We start from the raw sequence: 26,848 nt of genomic DNA on the forward strand, positions 1-26,848 counted from the left end.
GCTAACCTGTAATAAACTGTTTTACTTTCACTGGAAAAAAAAAAAAAAGGCCACAGGTTCCTCACCCCTGAGCAGAGAGAGAACATGTGCCACTGGACTTAAAAAATGAAGAAAAGCCTTTCCAATACACAGTAAAGTGACCAGACTTTTATTAAGAAAATAAAACCATGTACACATAGTTTTATAAAGACTTATCAAATTAAGCTGAACAAATGACTACATAGCATGACTGGAATAGGATTAGTCTTTTACATGCAAAGTAATGATATAATAATGCTGTTTCTTAAAAAAAAAAAAAAAAGGTCAAAGAGTAAACTCTTCTAGGCTAAAAGCTCTTCCTTAGCCTGGGTGAAGGTAAATAAATCTTAGCTACACTGATAATATCCTAAGATAATTTTATTTCACATGTAATGTTATAATCATTATAAACATCGGTTCAAAAGAACTCCTTAGACTCATATTCTAGCATTCGTGGAAACACTCAACTGGAATCCTCAGCTGGGTCTGAGATCACCATCTGGATGTTCCCTCCCATGACATGGCACACAGCCCATCCATGCCCACTCCTCCTGGGCTGCAGATCTCCCTGTCACTCTTCTGACATATTCGAGATAGCAGAAGGGCACCAAGCTGCCCACCTGTCATATGCCTTCCACTTGCCATGTAGCCAGGTCACTTTTTTTTTTTTATTGTCATACATTTCACTGATTAACTTTTTTAAAGTTCTTCCCAGCTGTTGTGTTATGGCAGGCCACATCTGGAACGTGCCTTTCTTCGATTGCCTTCTCTGTGATATTTGTTTTCAATTTTCCTGAAGGTATGCTCTACATCCATGTAACAATTATAGCTCAATAATGGTATGAAGAAGCTGGACTCATGCTTCTGAGAGAAGTTTGGGGTCATTAAAGGATCTCCACAATTTCCTGAAGGCCATCCAGCCCACTGTCCTATTCCTGTTAGGTTCTGTGCCTAAATTGCTGGGCATCTGTCTGTCCCACAGCAACCAACTGATTGACAAAGCTACGTAGCTTGTTGTGCATTCAGACAGAAAAGGACACATTACTAAAATGTGAGTCAGCAATGATCAGACTTTTGATGATTTTTTAAAAAAATAGACGACTGTTTTATTGATGTGCCAACACAGCAACTAACAATTGGAAGGGGTGATAATACACTAATATAATCCATCTTCTCAAAGAGAACACACTGCCTATGAAATATCTTTCCAATAACATAAGGCCTAAATAAACTAAGGAAATGGATTGCTCTCTTCCCATTAGAGTTTTTTCATTTCATGTTCTTCACAAAAATCCTCTTCTTTCTTGATGGAAGGTTCCTGCATCTTCTCTTCCAAAGAGGAGATCCTGCCAATACCAGCTTCTCCTTGATGACTTTCTTCCCCAAGTAGCAAGGGGGTGGAAAAACAGGAGCACTATGTCTCTTCCAATCTAACAAAGAAGCACTGGACAATGCCCTCCTTTCCATTTACTACATCCACATTAAAGAGAACAAGTCTGGCACCAAGAGGCCATTTATAAGGGTGCAAAAACGGTGCCAGCTCTAGTTCTGTCAATCTACATTCCAGCCTCTAAGATCCTTCCTGTCAAGGTTTTCAGTCGGTCTCCCAGAAATTCCACTGTGGGTGTGCACTGAGGACCAGAGGATGAGTCTCCCCTGCACTGCCACCAAGAAAAGTACTTGTTCTGGTGATATCCAATCTTGCTGAGGCTGTACACACCGTTTCTTTAAAACTTCAGAAGTGATGGGGATGGCAGAGTTGACCAGATTTGCCAGAAGACAGATCATGGCTTCTGGGTAATGCCTGGCACAGGCAAAAGCCAGTGTAGGAACAAGTGTAGTGTTGGTGTTGAACAGGTCATCACGAGTCATTTCTGGCTTCCTGGGGCTCCTGCAGGAATCATGACCACATCATAGCCTTTCAAGCAATCTGGCTCAGATCAGCTGCTACACAAGCAGTGTGAGCCATGTCACAGTGATAGGTGACTCCTCAAAGAGCTATTTTTCAGAAGCAGCAAAATGACTGCTCAATTCCTCTAGAAGCACCTAGCACAGCTATGTTTGCATTTTTCTGTGCAGAGGTGGGAAAGGACTAGCATAAGGGGAGCGGGTGAAGAACTATAGCACTGTGGGATGGACAAAGGGCATGGGCATAATGTAGTCCAGGAGGGTGGTCTGTCACTCCAATGAACTGCAGCATATATGCCTTCGATGTCTTTCAATGATGCTTTTTGAGGTCAAGTAAATTCTTCTCCTAGTCCTGCTCAATTTGCTCTGTATTAGTTCAAACAGGTTTTCCCAAATTTCTATGAATTCTTATTTCCAATGGAGTATTATTGCACAGTAAGAAATTAAGTTCTCACACAACAATGTGTTCAACCATTACAGAACTAATGGGGTCTTACTTTCCTCCCTGTTCTTTATTATTACAAAAAATACTGTTCTATTTTACTTCTATGTGACCTTTCTTTCTTTGATTTTTTGAGGGTTATAGATTTAGTAGTGCTATCAATGAGTCAAATGATCTGTATACTTTCATGACGTTTTAGAACAGTTCAATCAATTCACGGTTCTGCCAAGAGGTTATTAGCATCTGTCTTTTCAGAGTTTCCAACATTTATTTTCCTCTTTCATCACCTTTGTCAATCTGATGGATAGTAAGGTGAAAACAGAGTTGTTTTCATTTGCATTTCTATTCTTAGTGCCTTACAAAATCCTTTCCTTGTAATATGGCTGGTGACTTGGAAAACTTCTTTGGAAAACTACCTTTTCAGAGCTTTTTTTACTACTCCATTTCGTTCCCAAAAGGAAAATTTATAAGCAAGGAGTTGTGGAGGGGAAGTGGAATACAGGATGTCAGCAAAGAAAGGTAGGATCAGAAAAGAACAGAGGCTGATCATGTGACAAGAGGAGAGTTTGCTAATGGGTTCTGTGAGCTCCACTTGTACCTCTGCAATGCAGGAAGAAACAGAGCAAGACCTCTAGCACGATCAGTAGTCCCCTTAGCAAACTTAACAGAAAGGACAGACATGGGTGGGTTAGGACAACTTCACTGGGCCTTGCTGGGATTTCTTTAAACTCAAGTCTCCCAGTTCCTGCTTATTATGTGTAGTCTCATGAGCTGACATAGTATCATCTTTCACTATGCTTTCCTGGAAATATTTTTTTTTAGCAATGTTATATAATTGGCATATTAAGCTGGCATGGCCCTTGGCTACCATATTTCTCCACTAGGAAAGTAAGTCAAGTGTTTGTTGATTCAGGAGGGTACTCAGGAAAATTTTTGTCACTTTGAGACTCATTACACTGATTTACAATGGTTAGTTTCCTTATGAAATTATTAAAAATCACTGTCATCCTTCCTTCCATCCATTTCCCATTTTTCAGTGTCAATAACTTGTTTTAACAGGCCGTATTTTTTTTTCATTTTTATTTCTTATTTACATCTAACAAGTCAGTGATCTCACTGGACATAAATACTTGATGAAGTAATAACTCCTACACCAGTAATGAGCTACTGATTGCCTGTTATATAAAATTGTGTGCATGCGTGGGGGTGTGTGTGTGTGTGTGTGTGTGTGTGTGTGTGTGTGTGTGTGTGTGTGTGTGATTATTCTGTGCTCACTATATCCTGGGTCTGTCATACACTTTCTCAAGGAAAATTTTCATGATGTATAGGCAAGAAGTTTCTATGAAGTCTACAAAATCTTTGGTCCTCTTAAATCATATTTTGTAATGTACTTTCTGTAATTCTTACCCATCTGACATTTACACTGATGTCATCAATATCAAAGTACATGGAAGTGCATTTGAACTCATGGACAGCTGAGCTCAAAACTGGTCTCAGACATTAGCTGTGTGACTGTGGGAATGTCATGTCACCACCGTCTGTTTCCGTGTCCTCAACTGTAATAATAATAATAATAACAGCTGTCTCCTAGGATGGCTGTGAGGACAAAATGAGAGAACATTTATACAATTACTTTCTTTGTCCCAAGAAGCTGTTGTTTCTGGTTTCCTCTGAAAATACAATAAAATTAATCCTTTCAGCTGATTCTCCAACAAGAACCTGTGCCATCTTTTGCCATCTTTCCATTTTGCTGCCAGTTCTTTTTGTGTCCTGGTTTCATTTAGAGGGAGACTGTTAAGGCTCAGTACGGTTCAGTTTCGACATTAGCCTGTCCTCCTATTAGTCAATGGACAAAGAATCATATATTTAGAGTGTCAAGGGATAAGTTAATGTTTAAATAATCAATTAATAACAAATTAATGTCTCCAGATTATCTAAAACTGAGAGAATTTTTGTACCCTCTGCCTTACTTTTTGCTAAAAAATATATTTCAAATAACTACTGCAAAATGGAGCATGATAAACATGTGAAGGGTCAGGAGGAAAGAGCCAGGCGGACAGAAGGTTACAGAAAGCAACGATGAAAAGACCCAATATATCCCGAGGCAAAAACTGTTCAAAAATTGATGCTCCTAATTATGGCAATGAATTGTCTTCTGAATTGAAAAGGATTAAATTTTGTTCAGTCTAGTTTTAGTTCTTTCTCATTATCTTTGAATTTCCTCAGAGATAATCCATATGAGCTTAATGTTATTACCATTATATCGTGGCAAAGAAAGAGGATAAATAAGAGAAGGAGGAAGTATCAAGTAATTTCAGGGTTATATAAGCAGGATAAGTCCCCTTCTCTAGAATCCAAAGATTCGATGGATTTCTTCCTTTAAAGGGAGATGAAATGCCATTCAACTTCACTTACTTCTTAACTTTAATATAAATATAATTCTATCACCTGGAACACTGGAAAGAGCCCTGGCTTGGGAGTCAGAGAACATGAATTCAAATCCCACTCTGACACTTATTATCTGTGACCCTAAGCAGGTCACTGAACCTCCACGGGCTGCCATTTCTTCAGTAGTTAACAAGGGGCTGGTCTACAGTTTCTTCTAACGACTTCAAATCATCTTTTTAATGATAAAGCTATATATGCATACATGACAGAGAATTTGAGTTTCACAAATATGATTTTATAAGAGACAAATTAGATATGTTCAATGAATACCCAAAGTCGCTTTACTAACCTTTGATGAGACTTTGTCTTAGTTTTAAGACAGCTCCAAGGTCACAGTCAGCAGTAGCATATGCATGAGGTACAGTACTTTTAGATTCAGTTAGCCTCTTGGCAATTACTCTTCTAACAGTGCTGGCAGGGATTTCAGTGAATGTGCCCTAAAAAGAAACAGTAATCTCTCTGTTAAACCATAGGTGGCAGAAGAGTGAAAAACTACCCAATTGGGATCCTGTCCCAATAACCTTAACTTATAACATTAATTGAAAGTTAATGTAGAAAGTAGACCATTTAAGAGGGACTAAGTAACCTTATTTCTATAAGAAAAAGTAGAAAAATCTACCATAGATTAAAAAAACAAATTAATAAAAAATAAGAGAAAATGATTTACATCTTAACTATGTACTAGTATGACCAGAATAGTCAACAGGGAAAATCAAACTTGCAAGTTAGTTTTGTGTTTTTAGACTTAAGATTACAAAGAAATCACACTCAAATCTGTACTATTTGCCCCTTTGCAGCTCTATACTGAGTAAATCAGTTGAGTGTAAAACTACTTTTTTCCTAATATTACACAATAGAAAAAAACAAAATAAGCCAAATACAGACAACAACTCTTACTTATCCGCTATAATAGAGATGAAGGGCATGAATAATTCAAAGCATCAGTTAATTTCCAAAACGTTTTTATTTATCTGGGAAAATTCTATGAAATCTGCTTTTAGAAAGGGAAATCTGATTTTTCTGAGACTCTCAAAAAAGCTAACAAAACAATAAAAATTATAATGTAGAGAATGTGGCATTCCAGCTTCCTCATTCTCATTCCTCAACATAAGTAAGGTTCTATTCCTTTTTGACATACATTCTAATCCATCCAAAAAGGGCCATCAACTTGATATAACATGGTGGTTCACACCTTCCTGGGATAAGGAGTAAGAGCACTGTGCTATAAGCTGACTAGGCCAGGGAAATTAACAGAAGAAAGCCCTGAAGGTACTATACGATAAGAATACCTATTTTGTATTGAATACATGAAATTTCTCTGTCAAACAAGATTACAATTCAGTGTGCCAAGCTCTATGCAGAAAATAGCTTAGGATTTTTAAAAAACTGTTTTCTTTATAATTATGCAAAAAACATGGCCAACATAGTGTTCATTTTGTAATATTTCAATCAGTTTTGGTTTTTAATTCTTCATGGTACATCATTCCTGATAATGCAAAATCTGCACAGAAGCTATTACCACTGCATTAGGCTGCCCTGGAGTAGAGACTGGTGGGATCATTGGCCTTGGATAAGACGGCGGCCCAGGAGCTGCTTGAGGAGGCAAAGGCACTGCAGTCGTAATAGGAGGTGCTGGAGAAGGTCTTGATTCATCAAGTTTGCCTGACTTTTTTAGCTTCACAAGTTTAAGGGCATCTCTAGAGAAAAGACAGAATTCAAGGACGCTTACTGGCAACAATGCATGTATAACATTTCACATGGGGAAAAATTCAGATTAAAAGAACAGCTAAAGGTAATTATCAAAACATCTCTTTTTCTGATTTCAAGGAATTGCACCTCTCCACTCTCCCAACTTGGAAAATCCCTAATCTTCCCTCTAATTAAAAATAAGATTACCTAATTTGGTATCCTGGCTAATTGTTTTCTTTTAATTAATGATTTTATTTGATTGTTTTTAATACAAAAAAGTCTGCTCTCCCTGTATTTGGGGTCCAGCCTTAAGCTGAGAAGGTCTATTTGTGATGTGTTATTCAATTGGCATGCAATTTAATAAAATGATATATTCAGAAACTCAAACTTTTGTTTCTTCAGTCATTTCATCTTTCACCCCACACACGTTTGCACCCAACACAAAGTTATAAAAAAAGAACAATACTTCAATTCAGCAAGATAACCTGCAATACACAGGAAGATTATTACATCAATCTTAATTACATATTTCATGATCTATACACTTTTACCAGATATTTCAGTCTTAAAGACATTTTAAGTCCAGAGTAGCTTTCGCACAAATCTTGATTTTTTTTTAGATGACATTAAAATGATTTCTAATTGACTCGAGAAATTTAGTATATAAAACAAGACACATTTTTTAAGTAGTCTACTGATGCTCTAGTCCGGTGTGGAGTGGGGAGAAGAGAGACAACACACTGATTCTGAGTTTCAGATGCTTTAGGAAGAATGTGGACACACACAACTACGTGAGTGTTCGCTTAATGCTTTCATTTATGAAAGCCGGAAGTGATTCACACACAGAAATGAGAACATGCAGTTGGCTGAAAAATGAAGCTGACATGGTTTCTTGAGCTCCTAAATGCCGAAGGCCTGCAAACAAAACGTCTGCCCCCAAAATCCCAAATAGCATTGCGTAAGGTGGGAGAGGAGGGATAAACTGTGCTTGAGTAGAACAGCTCGGTGAAGCAAACGTGAAGGACAGGTACACCTGGATCTCAAAAACAAACTGTAAAGCCTGGCCAAGCGGAGTTTAGAGAAATGGAGTTCCTGACAAAGTTATTCTTTATTTAACATATTAACAGAAAAAGTAACAGCACCGGCTAAGCTCACGGTTTTAAATGTAGGACACTCAGGATTCTTGGGTGGAGGGCAAAGAAAGCTTTATAGAACTACCATTTCCATATTACTTCTTCTTCCATATCTTACATTCAATTCAAATTTCTGACAACTTTAAAAATTTGACAATCTCTTAGTTGTTTATCAAATCAGTTGCATTCTCTTCATTAAGGTTTTAGGATGTAGCAGCAATTGGGCAAAGCAGTCCATGGGATGGATTTTGTATTTTATTACAGTAGTCAGGAACAATGATGAAAGTTTTGAGATTTTTTTCATTCTGTATAGGGATCTGTGTTTTTACTTTTTCACATTAAGTTCCACAGAAGTCCTACTCCAGTGTTACCTCACGACACAGAAGTCAGCCTAGGTTCTTAAGATAACCTGGAAAGATCATCAAAGGAGGAAAGACTCCTTATAGGGACCCTGCCTGAGGATGGAGTAACAGCAGCTCATTAAAGACCAAGGGTGAAGAGATGGCTACAACCAACACTTTAAAAGTTATGTAGCAAAATGTGGTCCAAGAACTGAAAGAGTACAAGTCAAATGGTCAGAAGGTTCAAGACGGCACTTCATAAACATCTTACCTTCTTCAATAAGATGGTAAAAAGCAATGCGCAAAGTCAGCCTTAAGAAATGAACCAGATCTGAAACGACCATTTTAAATTATCAACTGGCACTGTGCACGATGGTAGCGTCAATCTATATTATAAAAAAGGAGGCTCTATCGTGGGAGAGAGGCAAAGATAAATAATTAGTACATCAAGGAGCTCTAACCCCCACCTAGTTGAGAAGATAACATGTATGCAAAGTGCCACAAAACAAAATGCAGTTAAGGGATACTGAAAGTAACAACTGGGAGAAAAAAATCACTTCTAACTTCAGAGCAAGGAGTAGGGATGAAGGAAGCCTTCACGGAGGAAGGGACATTTGATCCTGCAGTTACAAGATGAATTTCCACTTCAATCTGTGGGCTGGAAGGAAAAGGATATTCCAAGTAAACACTGGGGATGAAATGGAAGGCAACAGTCCCAGCCCTCAAGCAGCTCACAGTCAAACAGCTGAGACAACATGTGAACAACGGTGTCCAAACAAAACATATACAGGACTGACTGGAGGTAATCAACAGAGTGAAAAGACTAGCGCTGAGGGGGACCGGCAAAGGCTTCTTGCAAAAGTGATATTTTAACAAGGACTAAAAGAAGCTGGGAAAATCAGGAGGGGAAAATGAGGAAGGAGAGTGGAGTATCTTATACAAGGCATAGAAAGGAGGTCAGTGTAACTGGACTACAGAGGACACAGAACTGCAGAGTGAATAAAAAAAGACGGAGAGCATGTGTGTGTGTGGTGTGTCTGTGTGTGTGGTGTGTCTGTGTGCATGTGTATGTGTGTGTGCATATCTGTATTGTGGTATGTGTCTATGTGTGTGTGTGTGTGCGCGTGTGTGTGCGTGTGTAAGTTATGAAGAGCTTTAAATGCCAGTATTTTGTTTCATCTTGAAGATGGAGTTTAATGAGGACAGGGCTTGAGGGGTACATGGAACGTTTTATTACAGGGTTAGACGTGTACTTTAGGAAGGTCACTTTGGCAACTGGGTGTAGGATGGAGTGGTGTGGGAAGAAACCTGAGACAGAAAGACCAACCAGTAAACCACTGATAGTCCAAGGATAAGACTAGTAGCAGTAATGCCAGAGGAGAGACGGAAGCATATGAGAAATACTTAGAAGGTACAATCTACAAAACGTGGACACAAGCTGGATAAGGAGGAAAGAGAGAGGGGGAGAAAATGAAGCTAACACCTAGATTACAAGCCTGGATGACTGGGAGGATGATGGTAGTACTAAAAGTAATGGGAAAGTAGGGAAGAGGAGAGTTTGTGGGGGAAAGATGAGGATGGAAATAATGACAAAGTGATTCATTTGGAGGGCACAAACAGTCCACTTTGCCTAAAATGTCGGGTACATGAGTGGGAGTAATGATAGTTTAAGGTGCTAAGTGGCTGTTGACTTAAATCTAGCACTTGAATTTGCAAAATACCTTTGACATTGTGAGACTAACCTAGAAAGGTAGATAGGTGCCACACTATGGACAGGACTTGAATGCCACGCTAAGGTAAGTATATTTTATCTGGTTGGTAAGAAACAGTCGAGTTTTTTTTTTTAAATGAGTGGTAATGAAATATCAATTCACAGGGAAGATTAACATTTTACTAATATAAAGCATGACTCCAAAGGAGAAAACCACAGATAAAGAGTCTCATTAGGAAATTCCTGCCATAGTCAGGCTGAGAGTAATCAGGGCCTGAAATCAGGGGACGGCAAAATGATGTGAGAGACGCCCTGAGGTCAAAGTGGCACAGCCTGGGGACTAATGGGGGGCATGAGGCAAGGTATCTGAAACAATCATGATGCCTATCAGAGCCGTGGAAAAGCCTGGATGGATGCAGGTTTGAAGAGAAAGATGAGGAAGTTCTCTGGAGCTTGACTAACTCCACGATGTTACGACTAGAAGAGAGAACAAGAGGATTTTGCAATGAAATTCTATAAAATGTTATTAAACAACAGCAGTAAAACTGTTCATAGTTTTACAAGATAAATAGGAAAAAGAGCTAATTGATGACTGGAATAAGAAAAAAATAAACCATGTAAGAGAAAAAAAAGTGAAGTGGACAGATTTTAGATAAGCATGAGCAGAAAGGATTTTCAGAACAAAACAAGTCAGAGGCCTTTCCCTACCTGGGGGTCCCTGCCCCCCTCAGAGTCCTTGGCCACTTCATTGGCTGTCTCCCAGAGCTCTGGCAAAGGACTTAAAACTTAAAGGGGTGCACTGCCTGGCCGACTGATTCTCGTACCATTTTTTTCTTTCAACGTACAATCATTTTGTTTTACTTTTTGTTAAATTCTCATCATAAGAGATGGCTCCCTGGGAGGGGCAGGGAATGGATACAAGAAGAAATCAAGTTCCTGACAACAGATGGCTCCTCAAAGAAAGGGACCCCACAGGCAGTTACTAGCTACAGGACTTCTGGGACAATGAAACAACAGCTGCTGCTTTTTGGAAATCACCAAGTTTGAAGCAGCCTGATTTCAGCTCCTCAGTCATTCTATCTGCAGGCCCAGTGACAAGCAGCGAGGAGTTCAGCAAATGCTTACTGGTAGATTAATCCACACTTGCATCCTCTGCCTACAAGTCTGGTTCGCTTCACCGCTATAAGCAATGTACAAACTGTATGAATATACAGTTCCCTCATCTATAAAATGAGGATAACACTCAGAAGGTTATTGGAGAAATACACTCTGTAAGCTTTAACGTGCCATCCCTACAAAACCCAGTTATTATCGTAAACATTATCTATGGACGTCTGTGTTCCACTAACACTTACTTTCTTTGAGACAGTCAACAGCAACAACAAAAGAGACTAGGTGCATCATTATTTTCACTAAAACTTTGTCGTTCTTTTCCCATTTCCTTCCCCTCAAACACTCTCTCGTAACAAAGCAGTCTGGTCAGAAAGCCACACCAAGCCGCCACATCCACATCCGCTATTTTGAATCAGATCCATCACCAGTATTCCCCATGGAGGGGGAGGGGCATTCCTCTACTAGTTCTCTAACCCAAGACTGGCTCCTTGCAATGAACCTATATTCTAGTATCTCCCGAGATTCCTCTTCTTTACAATGTGGGGATCATTGGGCAGACTGTTTTCCTGATTTGGCTAAATGTCCTCAGTATCCATTAATAACAACTTTCTACTTTTTTCAAATGTGCCAATTTTTCTGGCACAATACTGTTCTATAACATTCACATATCACAATTTGCTCAACTAGTCTCCAATTTATGGTCACCCATTTTATTTCCAGTTTTTAAAATTTTTAATACCAAAGCAAAGTACCGTTATAAACACTTACTTAACATGGGAAACTTTGACTTGTCTTTGAACACCTGAGATTACGTGCCCTGTAGAGATATTGTCCAATCAAAGAGTATCCACAACATAGTGATCTTTCCAGCATTATGCCAAAGAGCTTTCCAGAAAGTCAAACTAATTCACAACTCCACCAAAAGGCCTGCATCCTACCTTATGTGTCACTTGCACAGTTTGTCTTTTAAAAAATGTGCCCTAAGATATTCTGGAGGAGCTCTCCTCCAAAGCCTGAAAATCCATCACATCACAATAAGAAAATGGCTACTATGGATAGGACACCAGGTGAAATGCTTCATGTTGGACTTTGCATGGGATTACAGGCATAAGAATGTTTTAAATATTTCATCTTAAATATTATAACTGAAATCACAATGAAACAATTTACAAAATCTTTTCTTAATGACATCACATAACCTGAATGACCCCCTGCTTTATGGTTCACTCAGAAAAGGTATGTGATAGGGAATTAGATGAAAAGCTATTACTAACTCTGCTTGTTCAAGGGGAGCTGTACAGCTCCAACCAAAGACGGAGCACCACAAGTCAGTCGCCTTGTCCAGCTTACACCTGAAGCACGAATGCATTCCCTTCACATGACTTGTAAATGGATCACCAAGACTTCTACTACAGCTCTCTTAGTAACAAGGAGCTCAGGACCTCCTGAGGAACTGCATTCTACACTGGGAGACTTTCCTAAGAGGTGTGTAACACTTTTGAAACCTCTAGGACACAAATAGCATCGTAAGATTCTGTATCCTCAGACTGTCCCTCAAAAATAACAAACATGGAAAATAAACAAAAAAGTCTACTTTGTTTTTTGACATCAGTAAAACTCAAAGAAAAAATGAACTGAAGACCTCTGATAGATATGCTTAAAAGTACTGTTTATATGAGTCCAGAGAAATGCCCAGTGAAATAAAATCAGAAGTTACATAAAAAAATAACGCCAGAAACCACAGGGTACATGTTCAGAGATACACAAGCAAAGCCACAGAGGCGAGCTACTACCATCCATTCTCTGCACGTAACCTTGGAAGATTTAGGCTCACAGACTTTAACACAGATTAATTAAGCAAAGAATGGACAAGCAAAAGCTTAGAGGTGGAAGAAATACTTTCATTAACATACTAAAGTATATTATGCAGCCATATCCAGCAAGGAGCTAGCAACTAGACAGGCCAGCTCGAAAGCACATGTGATTGGCAGTTTAAATGTTACTAGACAAAACTGCAGATAACAATGGACTGCGACTACAAAACAAGGGAATGCCTTTATATGGGCAAGGTGGAAAGCACTAACATTTGGCCACTGACCCGTGTGTGGACAGCGATCACTATCAGGAGCCTCTCACTGAACAAGCAGGGCAACAACAGACTCAGTGTTTTCAGTCTACCCAGTAATCATCTCCAATAACTTTAAACTGCTCTGCAAGAGCCAGTCTACTCCTTGTGTATTCTGATGTTATCTGCCAGACGCTGACATCTACTTGCCCCATAAACTAAGCATGGCATCGTTCCATCTGGAAAGGTGACTTTTCCACCTGAAAAGCTCTGTCCCGTCCCCACCACAGCCCCCACAGTATGTATCGATAGCTTAACAAACTCGATAATGCATGGGCACAAACTGGCCCAGAGTCACACAACACACGAGCGTGGTGGGGAGCAGGTCAGCGTGCGCATGGATTTGCTCCCACACCACTGACCACAGGCCCTTTCCCTCTGGTTTGCAGCTCTCGTTCCTTTCTCATCCTGGAATGATATTGGGGTAATATGACTTACATGGACACCTCACCATTAAACTGATTTCACTCTTTGCTTTAGGAGACAATACTGCTCCTAATCATCCTTCTTCACTGGACCTTACAAATGAGTCTATACTGGAATCTAGTGTCTGTAAAGTCAGATGTCTGCTGCCCAAGACAGTTTCTAGGCCCTGTTGTTCTTGTTGTAAGGATAAGTCTAGCATGGATTAACGTTATGGGTGAAATTATCATAGGGAGCGGCAGTATCATTTCTGTCATCCATTTCTGACTGTTAATCACTTTAATTCAGGCCTAAGTTGCTTCACTGCATATATAACTTACCCTTTTCTCATTCTTATATATCACAATAGCAACATGCTAACTGTATTCTCCAATTAAAGCTATTTTGTTATTTCTCGCTTGACCTTTTAAGACTTAAATATCCCTGAAGAGTTAATAGGGAACATTTATTAAGATCAAATGCACAATCACAATTCAAGAGAAAAAAAAATCCAAGATGATGTGAGAAACAAATGTCTCCACATCATTACTTCACAACTCCTGATATAAACTTCATATATTTAAATAAAAAATGTCACTATGTAACATCATCATCTGCAATAATTTCACTAAAACCAAAGACTTAGAGATAAACAAAACCAAACTATTTTGTAGGTAATAGGCAGTTATACAAACAGGCACACTTGCACATATGTGTATTCTGCCATTCTAAAACCAATCCTTGGACTGTAACAAATATGATTAAAATATAAAAGGCAATAGAGTCTGAAGGTGATTCCAGTGATAACTTCCAACGATCATGGTAACCAGATGCTCTCTACTACATAAAGCATATACGTACTCTTTAGTAAATATGCCCCGAGGCCCCGTAGGAGTGCCCTGGCTGGCATCAATGTCATTCGTCTCCAAAATGTTTCGAGCAGCAGGACTCAGTCGAAACCTGAATAAGAAAATGCAGATTCCATGATGCAAAAATTCAGTTATTTCAAATAAAATGATACAGATCTGGCCTGTCAAACTCGGACAGAACCAATTCCCTGCAGGCTGACTTAGAAAACCACAAATCAGCATTATCTACATTGTACCATGTTCTTATTTATTTTGTGGAGTTTGACACTACCAACTGGATGGTTATAATTTTAATGATTCACAAAACCATTTTATAATCACACGTAAAGTTAAATTTCAAAGTATCTCAGAACATTCAAAATAATCTCTATTACTCTTATTTTATAGACAAAATATCTTTTTAAAACATTTAATCACTGGTTCAAAATTAAATAAAGGTAAGTAAATTAATATATAAAAACAAAAAGCCTTTTTTTTTCAATTATCATTTAGATGATTCAAATATCGTAAGGGAAATATCACGCACTACCTACTGACCACAAATAAAGCTTTTCCTTTTTAGACAACAACTGAGAGGCAACTGAGGCAAGAACAGGTCACAAAGCTAACTGGTGATGGAAATGAGGTCTCCTAAGCCCCAGCCAAGCCACTTTTACATCCATGCAGTACCATTAACACCTTGCATTTATGCCTAAAAGTTCTCCCATATCTGGAACACTCTTGCTCCTTATCAGTACCACTTAGAATCCCTAGCTGCCTTCAAAGCTCAGTTCAAAGGCCAATGACTTCTCCAACTACTAACGATCTCCCCTCCCTCAAAATTATCTTGTCACACACAGAGGTTTTTGTTTTTTGTTTGTATTCATGTGGGGGCAGGGGGTGCCTATTGTTTCCCCCGACAAAATGTACGCTCTTTGGGGACAGGGACTGTTTTTATCTTTTCTTTGACATCCCAATGGCTAACACCGGGCTTAGAAAATAAAAGGCATTTAATGTAAACCTACTGATAGATTAATAAAGCACTTTACACATATTGTCTCATTTGCTACCCAAAATAACCCTAAGAAGTTAGTGTTTCACATATCCTCATTTTTACAGATAAAGAAACCGAGGCTGAGAAAGGTAAAATGACTTTCCAGTGGTCACATAATTAGGAAATGCCTAAGGTAGAACTCAAGTCAAACCAAGTTTTCTGTCCTGTAAGTCCAGCACTTCATCTGCTAGAAATCAGAGGACAGAACCAAGTTATTTGCTTTGTTAAATAACATACAAAACTATTTTAGGATCTAATGAGCAGAGGAAGAAAGCCTAATTAAGGCAGCCTTCTGCTTTACAGACTCAAATGAGTCTTTATACTCAAACAATAAGCTCCCTGGGATTTTGTACTGTCTCTACTTTTTCAGCTGTACGACCATAAAGATGTGATCTACTGCAGAATATTATTTATGAAAGCTGACCTATTCCCTCCTCAAACCTTCATCAAGGTATGTGTGTGTAGATTTTTCTCCCACTTTGTAGAGATGACAAAGTAGACAAATGGTTTGTTAGTAAATATTTTCCTGAGTGTCTACTGAGGGGGATAACTGGCCCAAAGTTTTTCTCCTGAAATCTGGCATTCTCCTTAATCAGACATCCTTCAACATCCTCAAAACTGTTTTGCCTCCAGTATGGATTTCCTCCGTGTATACTTGAGTTAATTTAGGTTTTCCTCCCATCTTTGTTTTCGTTAATGTCTTCTCTTTAAAAAAAAAAATTGCTGCTGCTTTTTGTTCTTATATCATATTTATTGGTAAATATTTCCTCTCCACTTCATGCTAGCTTCCCCTATTAAGAATTTTCTAAGCTGAGCAAAACTAACCTAAAAACTGACAGCATTTGCTTTATTTCACCCCTAGACCTCTGAGATTGTAAGGAGAGATCCATTTTCCCAACACATCTCTTGGGTCCGACTTGGCAGTTCTAATGACAAACCTCCAGTTTTCCTTTACTATTCTTTCCTCGGATTTTGCATTAGTTGTGTATAGAGTTTTCCTGGCTTGGCTTGCTTCAGTCTCTGCTGCCAGTTTCTGCCATTTCGAGCAGGGTGGTGCTATGACCCTGTGCCACTGCCCCCCACCTGCTCAGCAGCTCTGGTGACATTCCTACTTCCTCCTGTAGCACACCAGAGACTGGGCTGTTAGACTGCACAACTGTGGCTGTACAACTATTGACAGTGATGGAGGAAGAAGGCAGAGAAACCTGGCCAGAGCTTCTCCAATTCTGTCTATTGTCCTTCCAGTTTCACCCTTAGGAGGATCCTTTCTGTAAACCTAGCCCTCCCTCCACTACCTTTCACTGTTATACGAAGTGATGCTGCTCATAATCTGCCACCCTTTTATGCACAAACAAATTTATAAACTAACCTATTTTATCCTTAACTGACATAGATTGCTCTACTTTTGGCTGGCTAAGATAGTTTCCAGGAATTTTTGGTCTCCTCATCATAGCAACTTAAAGAATTATGTAGTTAAAAGTTACTGTATTGATAATTACATCAGTTAAAAATCTCCTTAGGAGGAGGAAGTGTCTTTTACCTTCCCTTGTATCCCTAACATTTAGTACAGTGCCCGGCATGTAGATGCAGTTAATAGATGTTTACTGACAGTGAAATTCTGTGATGATATCTGTTCTTTTATCCATTGCCCATGTTCGCTGTTACTATTAGCAGTTGGTATAAATATGCAAGGATGTATTTGTATTAGTGCTTCTAATTTGATGTTAATTTTTATTTTTGCTTAAACAAGTGGTTGTGTGAATGGAAAGAGAAAGCTGATTCATAAATGATTCCCATTTCCTATATGTTAAAACATATGCAAAAAATTTGAAGTCAATATTTTATTTTGGTGCTAACCCAGATTAGCATCTCCAAACTATTCTCTTCAAAAAGTAATCATGAAAAAGAGTTATGAGATTTCTATGAAGTTTGCAAGCCTTTGGGCCAATTTACTGCTTCCTCCTGAACTGTTTTCCAATATATATTATGCTGTCCTCCCCTATATCCATTTTTGCATTGAAATTTCTAAGTATCAAATCATATGTTGATTTAATTTAAAGGATCTTATCTACCTTTTCATCCTCTGAAACAGATGTTGGTGCTTAAGCTGCAACCATCTTCATGCAGGTAAATGCTTATCATCAGCACTAAAAGACAAGATGACCAAGTGACCCATGAAGTGATTTTCTTATTGCCTTTGGACACACAATTAAATCAATTCATTTCTTCATCTACTCAAGGAGAATTTATGGGCCATCCTTCAATTTACCTGCAACTTCTAATTTTTTTCTTTTCCCTTATAATGAAAATAACAAACTGATATGATTCAGTTCTGCCAGTAGTATGTCTACTTAGTCAATGGAAAAGGACCTCACATTTCTAGTAATAATATCTATCATGTTTAAAGATACAAATTTTGTGATCCTTGGTACCAGAAGCCCTTCTGTTGCCACTGTGTACCACCCTCACTACCGAAGCAAAGGAGGCCAAAAAGGACTGAATACCACTTTGGGCATTTCTGCCATTCTATGGGTTGCCATGAACAAAGAATTCATTACCAAAAAGCCAGACTCTTGGGGATGAGCCTCTCCACACTTAACAAGGCTAAGTCTTAGAAAGCAAACCTCATCTGTTGTTGGGACCTTACTTGAAGTCTTTCCAATATGGTAGATGCTGCCAGATATTACATACTGCTGGCAGAGACTTGAAAAACTCAAGGGCATCTCAGTGCCTTAATGAGACATTGGCATAGGTAATTGTGGGGGTATCCCTAAGAAACCAAATACAGATCAGAACTCTTCTAATAGTAAATAAGAAGGGAAACGTGAAAATGAAAGGGGTTTGCAATATTTAGTGCAGTTTTAAGGGGATCTTTGATAAGAAGAAAAACCAAAACCACCAGCAAGTTTTGCCTTATGGAGGTCATTCAAAAGGAAGGGATAGTAAAATAAGAGATGGCAGAAATATTCTGTTAATCCTCCATCTGATGATTCAATTAGCAACTTGTGAAATTCTGTTAATACAAAACGTACGCATAATGTAAAACGTACGCATAATGTAAAACGTACGCAAAATGTAAGCATGTGACAACGTGCAAAGAACATCCCTGAACACATCTTCATGAAGGAGTCTAGCTGAAAAGTGGGCAGTAAAATACAATGGAAAAAGTCATGGATTTGTAGTCAAAAAACTTAAGATTTGAAATTCAACCCTGCCACTTATTTACCTTGTGATGTCAGAAGAGTCACTGCCCTTGGTGGGACTCTATTTCCTCACCTGTATGATTCCTGTGGTCCCTTACTAGAGTGAAATGCTGGGCGCCTATGATTTTGAGACCTCACAGAACAACTAGCTAGAAGAAGCACACTGTCCTCTGTGCCAGAAATTCAAACACAGGAATTAATTAAATTGAAACAAGGAGTCAAAACCAGTTGTTCTGTTTTTTAAAGTCATCTTCATTTTGTGTCAGTTGGCCAGGCTTGTTATAATGGAAGTCCAAACTCATTGTCTGGGGTTTCTCAAAGGAGAAAAACACAATAGGACACAGTGAAAAGAGCACCAAATGTGAAAATCTGAGTTCAAATTCTGGCTTTGCTGTTTACTACCCATGTGGTCTAGGGTAAATCGTGGCACTTCTCTGGGCCTCAATTTCTTCATCCATAGAATGACAGTTGGACTATATGGTCTCTGAGGTTCCTTCCATCTCAAGGGATACATTCTGGAAGTGAGAGAGGACCTAGACATACCCACACGTTCTAGAGTCTATTTCCAAGAACAAATGAGATAACACATGAAAAGTGCTTTCTTAACCTTAAATGTGCTACATAAATGCCAATTGTTAGGGTTATTAATTTGCTACTCTTATCACCAGGTGACTTCTGGATGCAAAAATTGCTTTCTCAGCCCACTCACTGGGATCCTCCTTTGGGGAAATGGGGAAAGCAAGTGAAGGGAAATCAAGGGAGATTGAGAGTCCAGACAAAGAAATTAGAAGAATGTTCACCTCACCTCCAGAAGAGAAGGGATTGATGGCTATCCCTGACTCCTCTGAGGCCATTTCTCCATCTATAAAATGACAGTTATGCCAGGTGATGTCCGATGTCCTTCTAAACCCTAGACTAGCCAGGAATGGCTCTGAGAAATCAAACATGGTCTCGGGATCCAAATATCCAGTTTAGTGCCCGGCTTTGAGACTAGTTCACTGAGTACACCCAAGAAGGATGAGCTAGTCACTTTTGTTGATGCCTCAAATTCTTAGGAAAAGAACGAGAAAAGGTCCCATTGGAATGCCATGTGCAATGGGAAAGCCCATCTAAGAATGGCATACTCACGACAGTTTCCTAGCCGGGGGGGCCTTCATGGCAGAAGCAGGCACCACGGCTTCAGCTACAGGCGGTGCAGACAAAGGAGAAGCCAGGGGCGGCTGAGGACTCACATCTCTGGGAACTTCAACCTGCTTCCAATCTGCTCCTTCCTCCACCATCAATCCAATCAGCGATCCCAACCGAACACCTTTACTCCCTTCCTCGACCTGCATTTTGAAAGGCAAAAAAAGGTAAGCTCAATAATTATGAGAGATGAAAAGTGCTTGCAAGATCTAAGTGTGGCCACACTTAAAGTGGCATCAGCTCACCAGAACGCCTTTTACTCTGAAAACAAGAATTTAATTAATACTGCCACAATTTCTAGAAAAGGTAAATGATTCCATTTTCCTATGGCTCCATTCATCCCTGTTTCTCCATCTATAAAATGAGCAGGCTGGACTATATGTATCCATTTAAAAATTTAATTGTTCTTCACTTTCAAGTAACATGAATCTCTTTTCTCTGCTTCTCACCTTTTCCTCCTCCTTCCACTCTTCCTACAGGGGACAGGGGCAGAAACCTTGTCACAGAGAGCAAAGTCAAGACGAAAAAATTCCCACGTTGACCACACCTGAAAATGCACCTCCTTCTGGATCTTAAGTCCATTCACCCCTCAGTCAAGAGGTGGATTTTCATCATTTCTCTTCTGGAACTCTCACAGCAGAGACAACAGTGACTTCAGCCTCCCTGACCACCATTCCCCTCTGGGTGCTGCCTCCCCCATTCAAATGTAATCTCTTTGAGAGATTACCCATACTCTCTCTCTTTTGAACTTGTATGCACAGTGCTTCACACAAAGTCTACAAAATAGAAAGTGCCTAATAAATGCTTTTAAATTCATTCATTCAGTCTTGGAGGTCTTCTGGTGTGATCTCCCATGAGCTACAGAAAAGCTTTTACAACAGCTTCAACAAAAGGGTTATACATTCACAGGTTTAAAATTGAAAGACATCTAGTGAAAAAAATCAAGTCATACATGAATGAACAATTTTCAAGGGAAGGAAAACAAGCTGCCAATAGCCATAAAAAAAAAAAAACTCCACTCATTAACAATTAGAGAAATACAAATCAAAACAACTCTGGGGGCTGGAGCTGTATTAGAAGCAACTACTGCAGCAGCTACTGTGCATACCCTGTGACCCAGTAATACTACCACTAGCCCTCGACCCTAATGAGACCAAAGAAAAGGAACCAGATCCAGCCCTCAGGATGAATGTGAGCTCGACTGCCTGGACATGGATCAGGTCCCTCCTCAGCTTCCCGCCTACTATGGCACTGCTAGAGTTGTTTCCTGGGTCCTTGCTGCTTAATCTTCACCCCCTTTTTTAGGCAACTCAGAAAATATTAAGAAAATATTTATAGTGAAGTTTTTGTAGTTGCAAAGAACTGAAACCTAAAAGGATACTCATCAACTGGAGAAATGGATAAAAAAATTCTGTCATACGATATAACAGACCATTACTGGGCTCTAAGAAATGACAAACGGGATTTTGGAGAAACCTAGTAAGTATGAAGTGTTGAGCAGAACTAGGAAACAAAGCGCACAATAACAGCACTGAAAAGACAAACAACTTTGGAAGATCTGAAAACTCCAATCTATGCTATCACTAACAATTCCACCAACAATCGCCGGATGCGGAGCTTGTGACAGAGAGGTGGGTGAGTTCAAGATGCAGAAACAAATATGTATTTTTGAGAATGTGGGAATGTGTTTAGCTTGACTGTGCCTCTCTGTTACTAGGCTTCTGACTCCATCCCCTATAGGTGGAGTGGTACGGGGAGAGAAAGGAAGAGAAAACAGATCCAGGTGAAAGTGAAAAAAAATTACATTTTTTAAAAGGATATCTAGCCTGACCTCTTCATGTTACAGAAGAAGAAATAGATCCAGAAAATTAACTGACTCAAGTTCATACAGAGATTCCATTTCAGAACCAACATTCAAGAGCAGATCTTCAGAACCCAAAACCACGGCTTCTCCGCTGCTCCAGAGTGCTCTGCCATTTAAAGTACTTAAACATTTACTACAGATCCCCGCACCAAGTGCTGAGCGAAGCAGAGTGTAAATAAGATGGAGCCCCTGAACTCTGAGACGGGACACAAACAGAGCCATGATGCGTAGTTACAGGGACACTGCTAAGTACTAAGTAACAAAGAATTTCAGAGATGTTAGACACCTCAGTGGCCACTTGGTTATGAGTTAGATTATTTTAATTGGAGCCCTATTTATTCCAGTCAACATTAATCAGTTTAGTGAGACCTACTGGGGTAGTGACTGCTAGCAATCAGAGTATTATACTCGTCTATCAATACACATTTAGTCCATGATAGCCAATGAGCCACAGGAAATGATGACTGAAACAGTCACGTGATAGGGTTTACATATATAACATGTTACATATTCTTTTCCCAAAGAGAAAACTGGTTGAACTACGAGCTGAAACAACAATTCTATGAAATTTTATTGGTATTCTAATGAGCAGAGTGTCCACTTCTGTATTACTGCTTACAAAATAAAGCAAGATCACTAATTCCAGATTGAGTGGAAGTGGAGTTAATGCTAACCCTCAATGACCAGATAGAAGTTAATCTTTTCTAAGCAAGAGCTTTCTCTTCAAAGAGAATACAGCATGACAAAGATAAGACTGGAGGGTTCAAGTTGGAAATGCTCACAAGAAAAAAATCATTTTAAGTCACTGTGAAGTCTCCATACATAACAACTATTATTAACACAGCATAAAAAGGCCATGGAATTGAAGAAGGAAGACCTGGACTGAAACCTGGTCTGCCACCCAATAGCTCAGGGACTGAGTTTTCTAATCTGTAATGAGAAGCCTGAAGCCGATGGTCCCCTAAAGTCTCTTCTATCTTGACACCGTGTGACGCTGTGATCGTCAACTGCAAAGAAAAACTCTGAACTTAGTCTGTTATTTATAGGCATGAGGGGGATAGGAATTTTTCTTTAAAAATATTCTCTAACTCAGAGTTTTCACCAATATAAATTGTTATTACCTTCTAATTAAGCCAAATAACATTCTGCATATAAATTTCATTTAGTAGACAATAATATCATGCAACATATTTTAAGCCTGGTCTACCCAACCCAATTTTTGCTTTCATTTCCCCATAATCAGCAAAACTGCTACAGCCTGTCAGTGCAATCAATTTTAAAGATGATTCAACTAAGCATCTGGGTATGTTAACTGGCTATAGAGATTTTGCTTATTATGGGAAATCAAGAAAATATGGGTCAGGCAAGAATGTCACTAATACTAATGATCAGTCTAAATCCATGAAATATATGGAGTAGCCTTAAAATGATAAAGCATTATTTCTCAAGGTAAGAAACTGTGAAAGATTTCTGATTCCTGTTAAAGTTCAGTAAAATGATGTTTTATACAAAACTGGAAAAGAAATTGTTATATATTTTTAAAAGTTGGAACCTGTTTTAAACTAAGTAATTTTTTTTAAAAATCCAAGTAGGGTTAATTAGCATTACATGATGCTAATAATTTCAGACCTAATATAATTCCCACTGGCAATTACACTTCCTTAACTGTATTTTACAGTACAAAATTATTCTAACATTCTTACTTCTGCAAAGTCTGCTAACTTTTCTTTACTGTGATTTAAGTTATGGCAAATTCAAGTCTATTACTGTTTTAAGATTTTTCTTTTCTTGTTAAAATGATTAACTTGTTTATGAATTATAAAAATATTTTTAAGTAAAAAAAGGCAAAGCACTGCCTAATAAAGTTAAATTTCAACTAAAAAACTTGTTCAACAATAAGAAGTGCAAACAGAGTTAAGTCTTTTCAAGTCTGAACCAGGAATGAAGTCAATTAAGAATAAACATCCAACTGGGTCAAAAACATTTTCTCTTTGAACATTCAATGGGTCAATATGGATAGTTCTCTGGATATACATATATTCTCTACAGTATATAGTATTCTCTAAATATGAAAGTTCTCTGAAATCTGGATCAAACTAAGTAAAATATGAGACTAAAACTTCTCTTACTACTCAAATAAGAATAAACACATTTGTCTCTCCAACAAAATCTTTTTTCACTTTCTCCCAAATGGAGATGACAGAGATTAGTCATTAATTAAAGCATTTTAAATTTCAGTTTTCAAGAAATCTAAAAATCAAATAAAATTTATATCTGTTTTATAAAGTCTTCTACAAAAAATGCAAATAACAGATCAAATACAATAGAGAACTTCGTCTCAACCCCACTAGAAAATGTAATTTTTAGAAATAATTATTCAAAGTGTCGCCAGAGTTCCACTTTCAAAGTACAGTAAACTCAGTGTGACTAAATACAAGATTATCTGTCACTAGGAAGAATGAAAGGAAACCACTACTGAGCCTATAAAGAAAACGCCAAAGAAGGCATCACTGCTGCTTTATTAGCTCACACCACTAAGGCTATGGAGTTTTTAACAAATCTGAGGACAGATTTTCTTCTCATTGTTTTCTTTTTTCATTTCTACTTTTGAGTTGGGTTTGCTCTTGTTTTTCTTTGAATAGTCTTGTTAATAATCAATTAATTAATCTTTTCAGAAAAAATAACTACTGTGTTTACCTTTTGGATTCTTTCCTTATTTTCAGCTTCACTGACTTCTCTGCTCCTTGCTACCGCTTGTTGTCTTCGTTCTAACAGTTTGGTGTTTTGCCTCTTTACTAAGTGAAAACACTTCATTAATGTTCTCTTTCTTTTACTGACATGAATATTCAGGGAAGTGCACTGGCACCTGGGTAAAGCTTTGTTTTCATCCCAAAGACTTTGGTATGTAGCACCTGCATCATCATCATCTTAAATGGGTTCTGTTATTTTTATAACCTCTCACGTAATCATTATCTGTCTCTTTCATTCCCATTAAACTGCTACTGGACAAAATCATGGACTCTGATGACCGAGTCCACCCAGTCCCAGCTGGGCCCTCAATGAAGTCAGGCAGATGCTCCATAGCTTCCAAAATGACTTGCTATTCTTATTTCCACAGCTCCTTTCTCAAGCTGCCCTGCTCTCAGAGGATCCTGTTCACTGAATTCAGACCAGGAGCTGAGGGTCTGAGCTCCCTTCTCTCCTCCTCATCTCACCTCCTTTAGACCTGCTCCTCCACTCTCCTCTCCTTACCTCCAATCTCAAATGAAAAGCTGGCCCTCTGTTTCCCAAAGCAAATCTTTCTCCACACATTCTAGATCTTCCTCGCTGTCATTACACTCTCAACCCCAGTCTCTCTTAACTTCAGTCTCTCCCTGTCTCCTGGGCTCCTTCCCTGCTACCTTCAAACCCTCACTTGGCTCTGTAAAACAGATAAACACAGCACACTTGACGGTTGCTAGCACAAGTTCACTCTTGATTTGGTCAGACATGAAAGATGTTTATTCTGGTCAAGTTTTCTCAGAAGAGGATTGCTGATAACAGGAGCATAAACTGCTACAGCATTCCCTAATAATCATTCCTGTAAGGGCTGGCGAGAAGAGGGAGGGAGCAAGTACCCTTACATCTCGATGGGGCCACCTGAGAAAGTCACAGCTCATGCTTCCCCTAAATCCCTTCAGACCTCAATGGCGGCTGGTTGAGGCACGCACAGCACTCCAGCTCATGCACTCAACCCTAAGGTTTCTCCCAAGCCTCAATGGGGGCCAGTTGAGGCATACAGAGCATTTGTGCACTGTCCATTCACTGTCTAGTGACCACCTGTTTTACAGGCCAACAGACAAAGAAAGAAGGCATATTGCCAGCAATAGCCTCACAAGTTTACATCACCCATCCCTGTATCTCACTGCGCAGCTGGAGTGGTTGTTAACATTATTTATCATTATATAACTGTGCACAAGCATGGAAGAGATGTTTTGAACATGTGGGAACTAATTAATATCTAGTACCTGGGAACCAGAGACTGTTATGGCTATGGATCCTGGGAAACTGAACTCTGAGAAATAATAAAAATTCACTTTAAACACGCTAAAATCCACCTTTCTTACGTTAAAATTCACCTTACATACAGGCTCTACCAGCCCCACTAGGTGCCCTCTATCTCTCATTCCCTTCATGGTTTAACTCCCTGAAAAAGCTATCTATATTCTGTACTCCAATTTTTCCTTCCACTCACCACTCAATTGAAACTGCCCTCTCTGAAGGGATTGAAGATCTCTTAATTGCTAAATCTAATTAATGGTCCTTTTTTGCATCCTTACCTTTTCTAATCCCTCTAGAGCATTTTTGGGGGAAGGCAATCGGGGTAAGGTTGACTTGCCCAGGGTCATACTGCTCTTAAGGGTCGGAGGCTAGATTTGAACTCAGGTCCTCCTGACTCCAGGGCAGAATGTGCCTCTTAGTTGCCCCTCTCTAGAGCATTTGACCTCGTGACTCAACTCTCCTCCTGGACACTCTTCCCCCTCCAAGTTTCCACGGGGCTTACTGCTCTTTCCTGGCTCTCCCCTATTTGTCCAGCTGATCTTTCTCAATGTCCTTTTCTGGTGCTCACCTTTGCCACATATTCGAAGTACAGATATCCTCCAATGCTCTGGCCTGGCTGCCCTTTTTATCCTTTACACTGTTTCACCTGGTGACTATCAGTTCCCAGGGCTTTCACTCCTGCCCTGGTCTGCACATCCAAACCTCATCTCATTGCTGAGCTAGTCACACATTTTCACCTTCTTCTTGGACATTTCAGGCTGGATGTCTCAAATCCAACATGGACAAAATAAAACTCATTTCCCCCGCAAACTCTCCCCTCTTCTGAACTTCCCAATTACTGCTGAGGGTTTCACCATGTAAAGGCAACCACACTGGCACACCCAGGATGGCTGCTAACATAGGTTCTTAGATCTGCTTTACTAGGAAAGGTAGTTATTTAAGGAATCAACAATCTTTTTTAATTACATTCACCAGTTCTGGGGAAAAGTCAGCACTCTAAACTTCAGAGAAAATATAAGCAGAGAAATAAAGACCAACACACATGGCTCTACTGCTTGAATCAAAGCAATATTGCTATGCACTTTACATACATCACTAGATCAAGACAGCCTTTACATCTGAGCAGTTGGGGAGCTCTGAACACAGGGCCACTCAGAGTCCTGATCAGAGAATCACAAGATCCTTCTCATAAGCCAACACTAAAGTAAAATACCAACTCAGAGTATATTAGAGTCAGAAGGCATCACAACCCTCATGACTCAGTGCCTAATTAGAAACTAGCTAAAGGAATGGGAAGCCTTCCTACAAGCAAGCCTCCCCAAA

The 26,848-nt window shown here is 39.2% G+C and overlaps 1 protein-coding gene and 1 pseudogene across 1 annotated transcript in view; both read right to left on the minus strand.

Annotated features, from left to right (window-relative positions):
- Nucleotides 1-26,848, minus strand: part of PDHX (pyruvate dehydrogenase complex component X) — a 68,903-nt gene that overhangs the window by 17,080 nt on the left and 24,975 nt on the right. Inside the window, exons 4-7 of the mRNA XM_072619170.1 lie at nucleotides 19,564-19,763; nucleotides 14,192-14,290; nucleotides 6,336-6,513; nucleotides 5,106-5,253 (exon numbers count right to left, since the gene is read on the minus strand). Of these exons, the coding sequence (XP_072475271.1) occupies nucleotides 5,106-5,253; nucleotides 6,336-6,513; nucleotides 14,192-14,290; nucleotides 19,564-19,763 (625 nt within the window). The remainder of the gene's footprint in view (nucleotides 1-5,105; nucleotides 5,254-6,335; nucleotides 6,514-14,191; nucleotides 14,291-19,563; nucleotides 19,764-26,848) is intronic.
- Nucleotides 133-4,174, minus strand: LOC140510468 (malate dehydrogenase, mitochondrial-like; annotated as a pseudogene).

The sequence above is a fragment of the Notamacropus eugenii genome, chromosome 6, assembly GCF_028372415.1.
Source record: "Notamacropus eugenii isolate mMacEug1 chromosome 6, mMacEug1.pri_v2, whole genome shotgun sequence".
NCBI lineage: Eukaryota > Metazoa > Chordata > Mammalia > Diprotodontia > Macropodidae > Notamacropus > Notamacropus eugenii.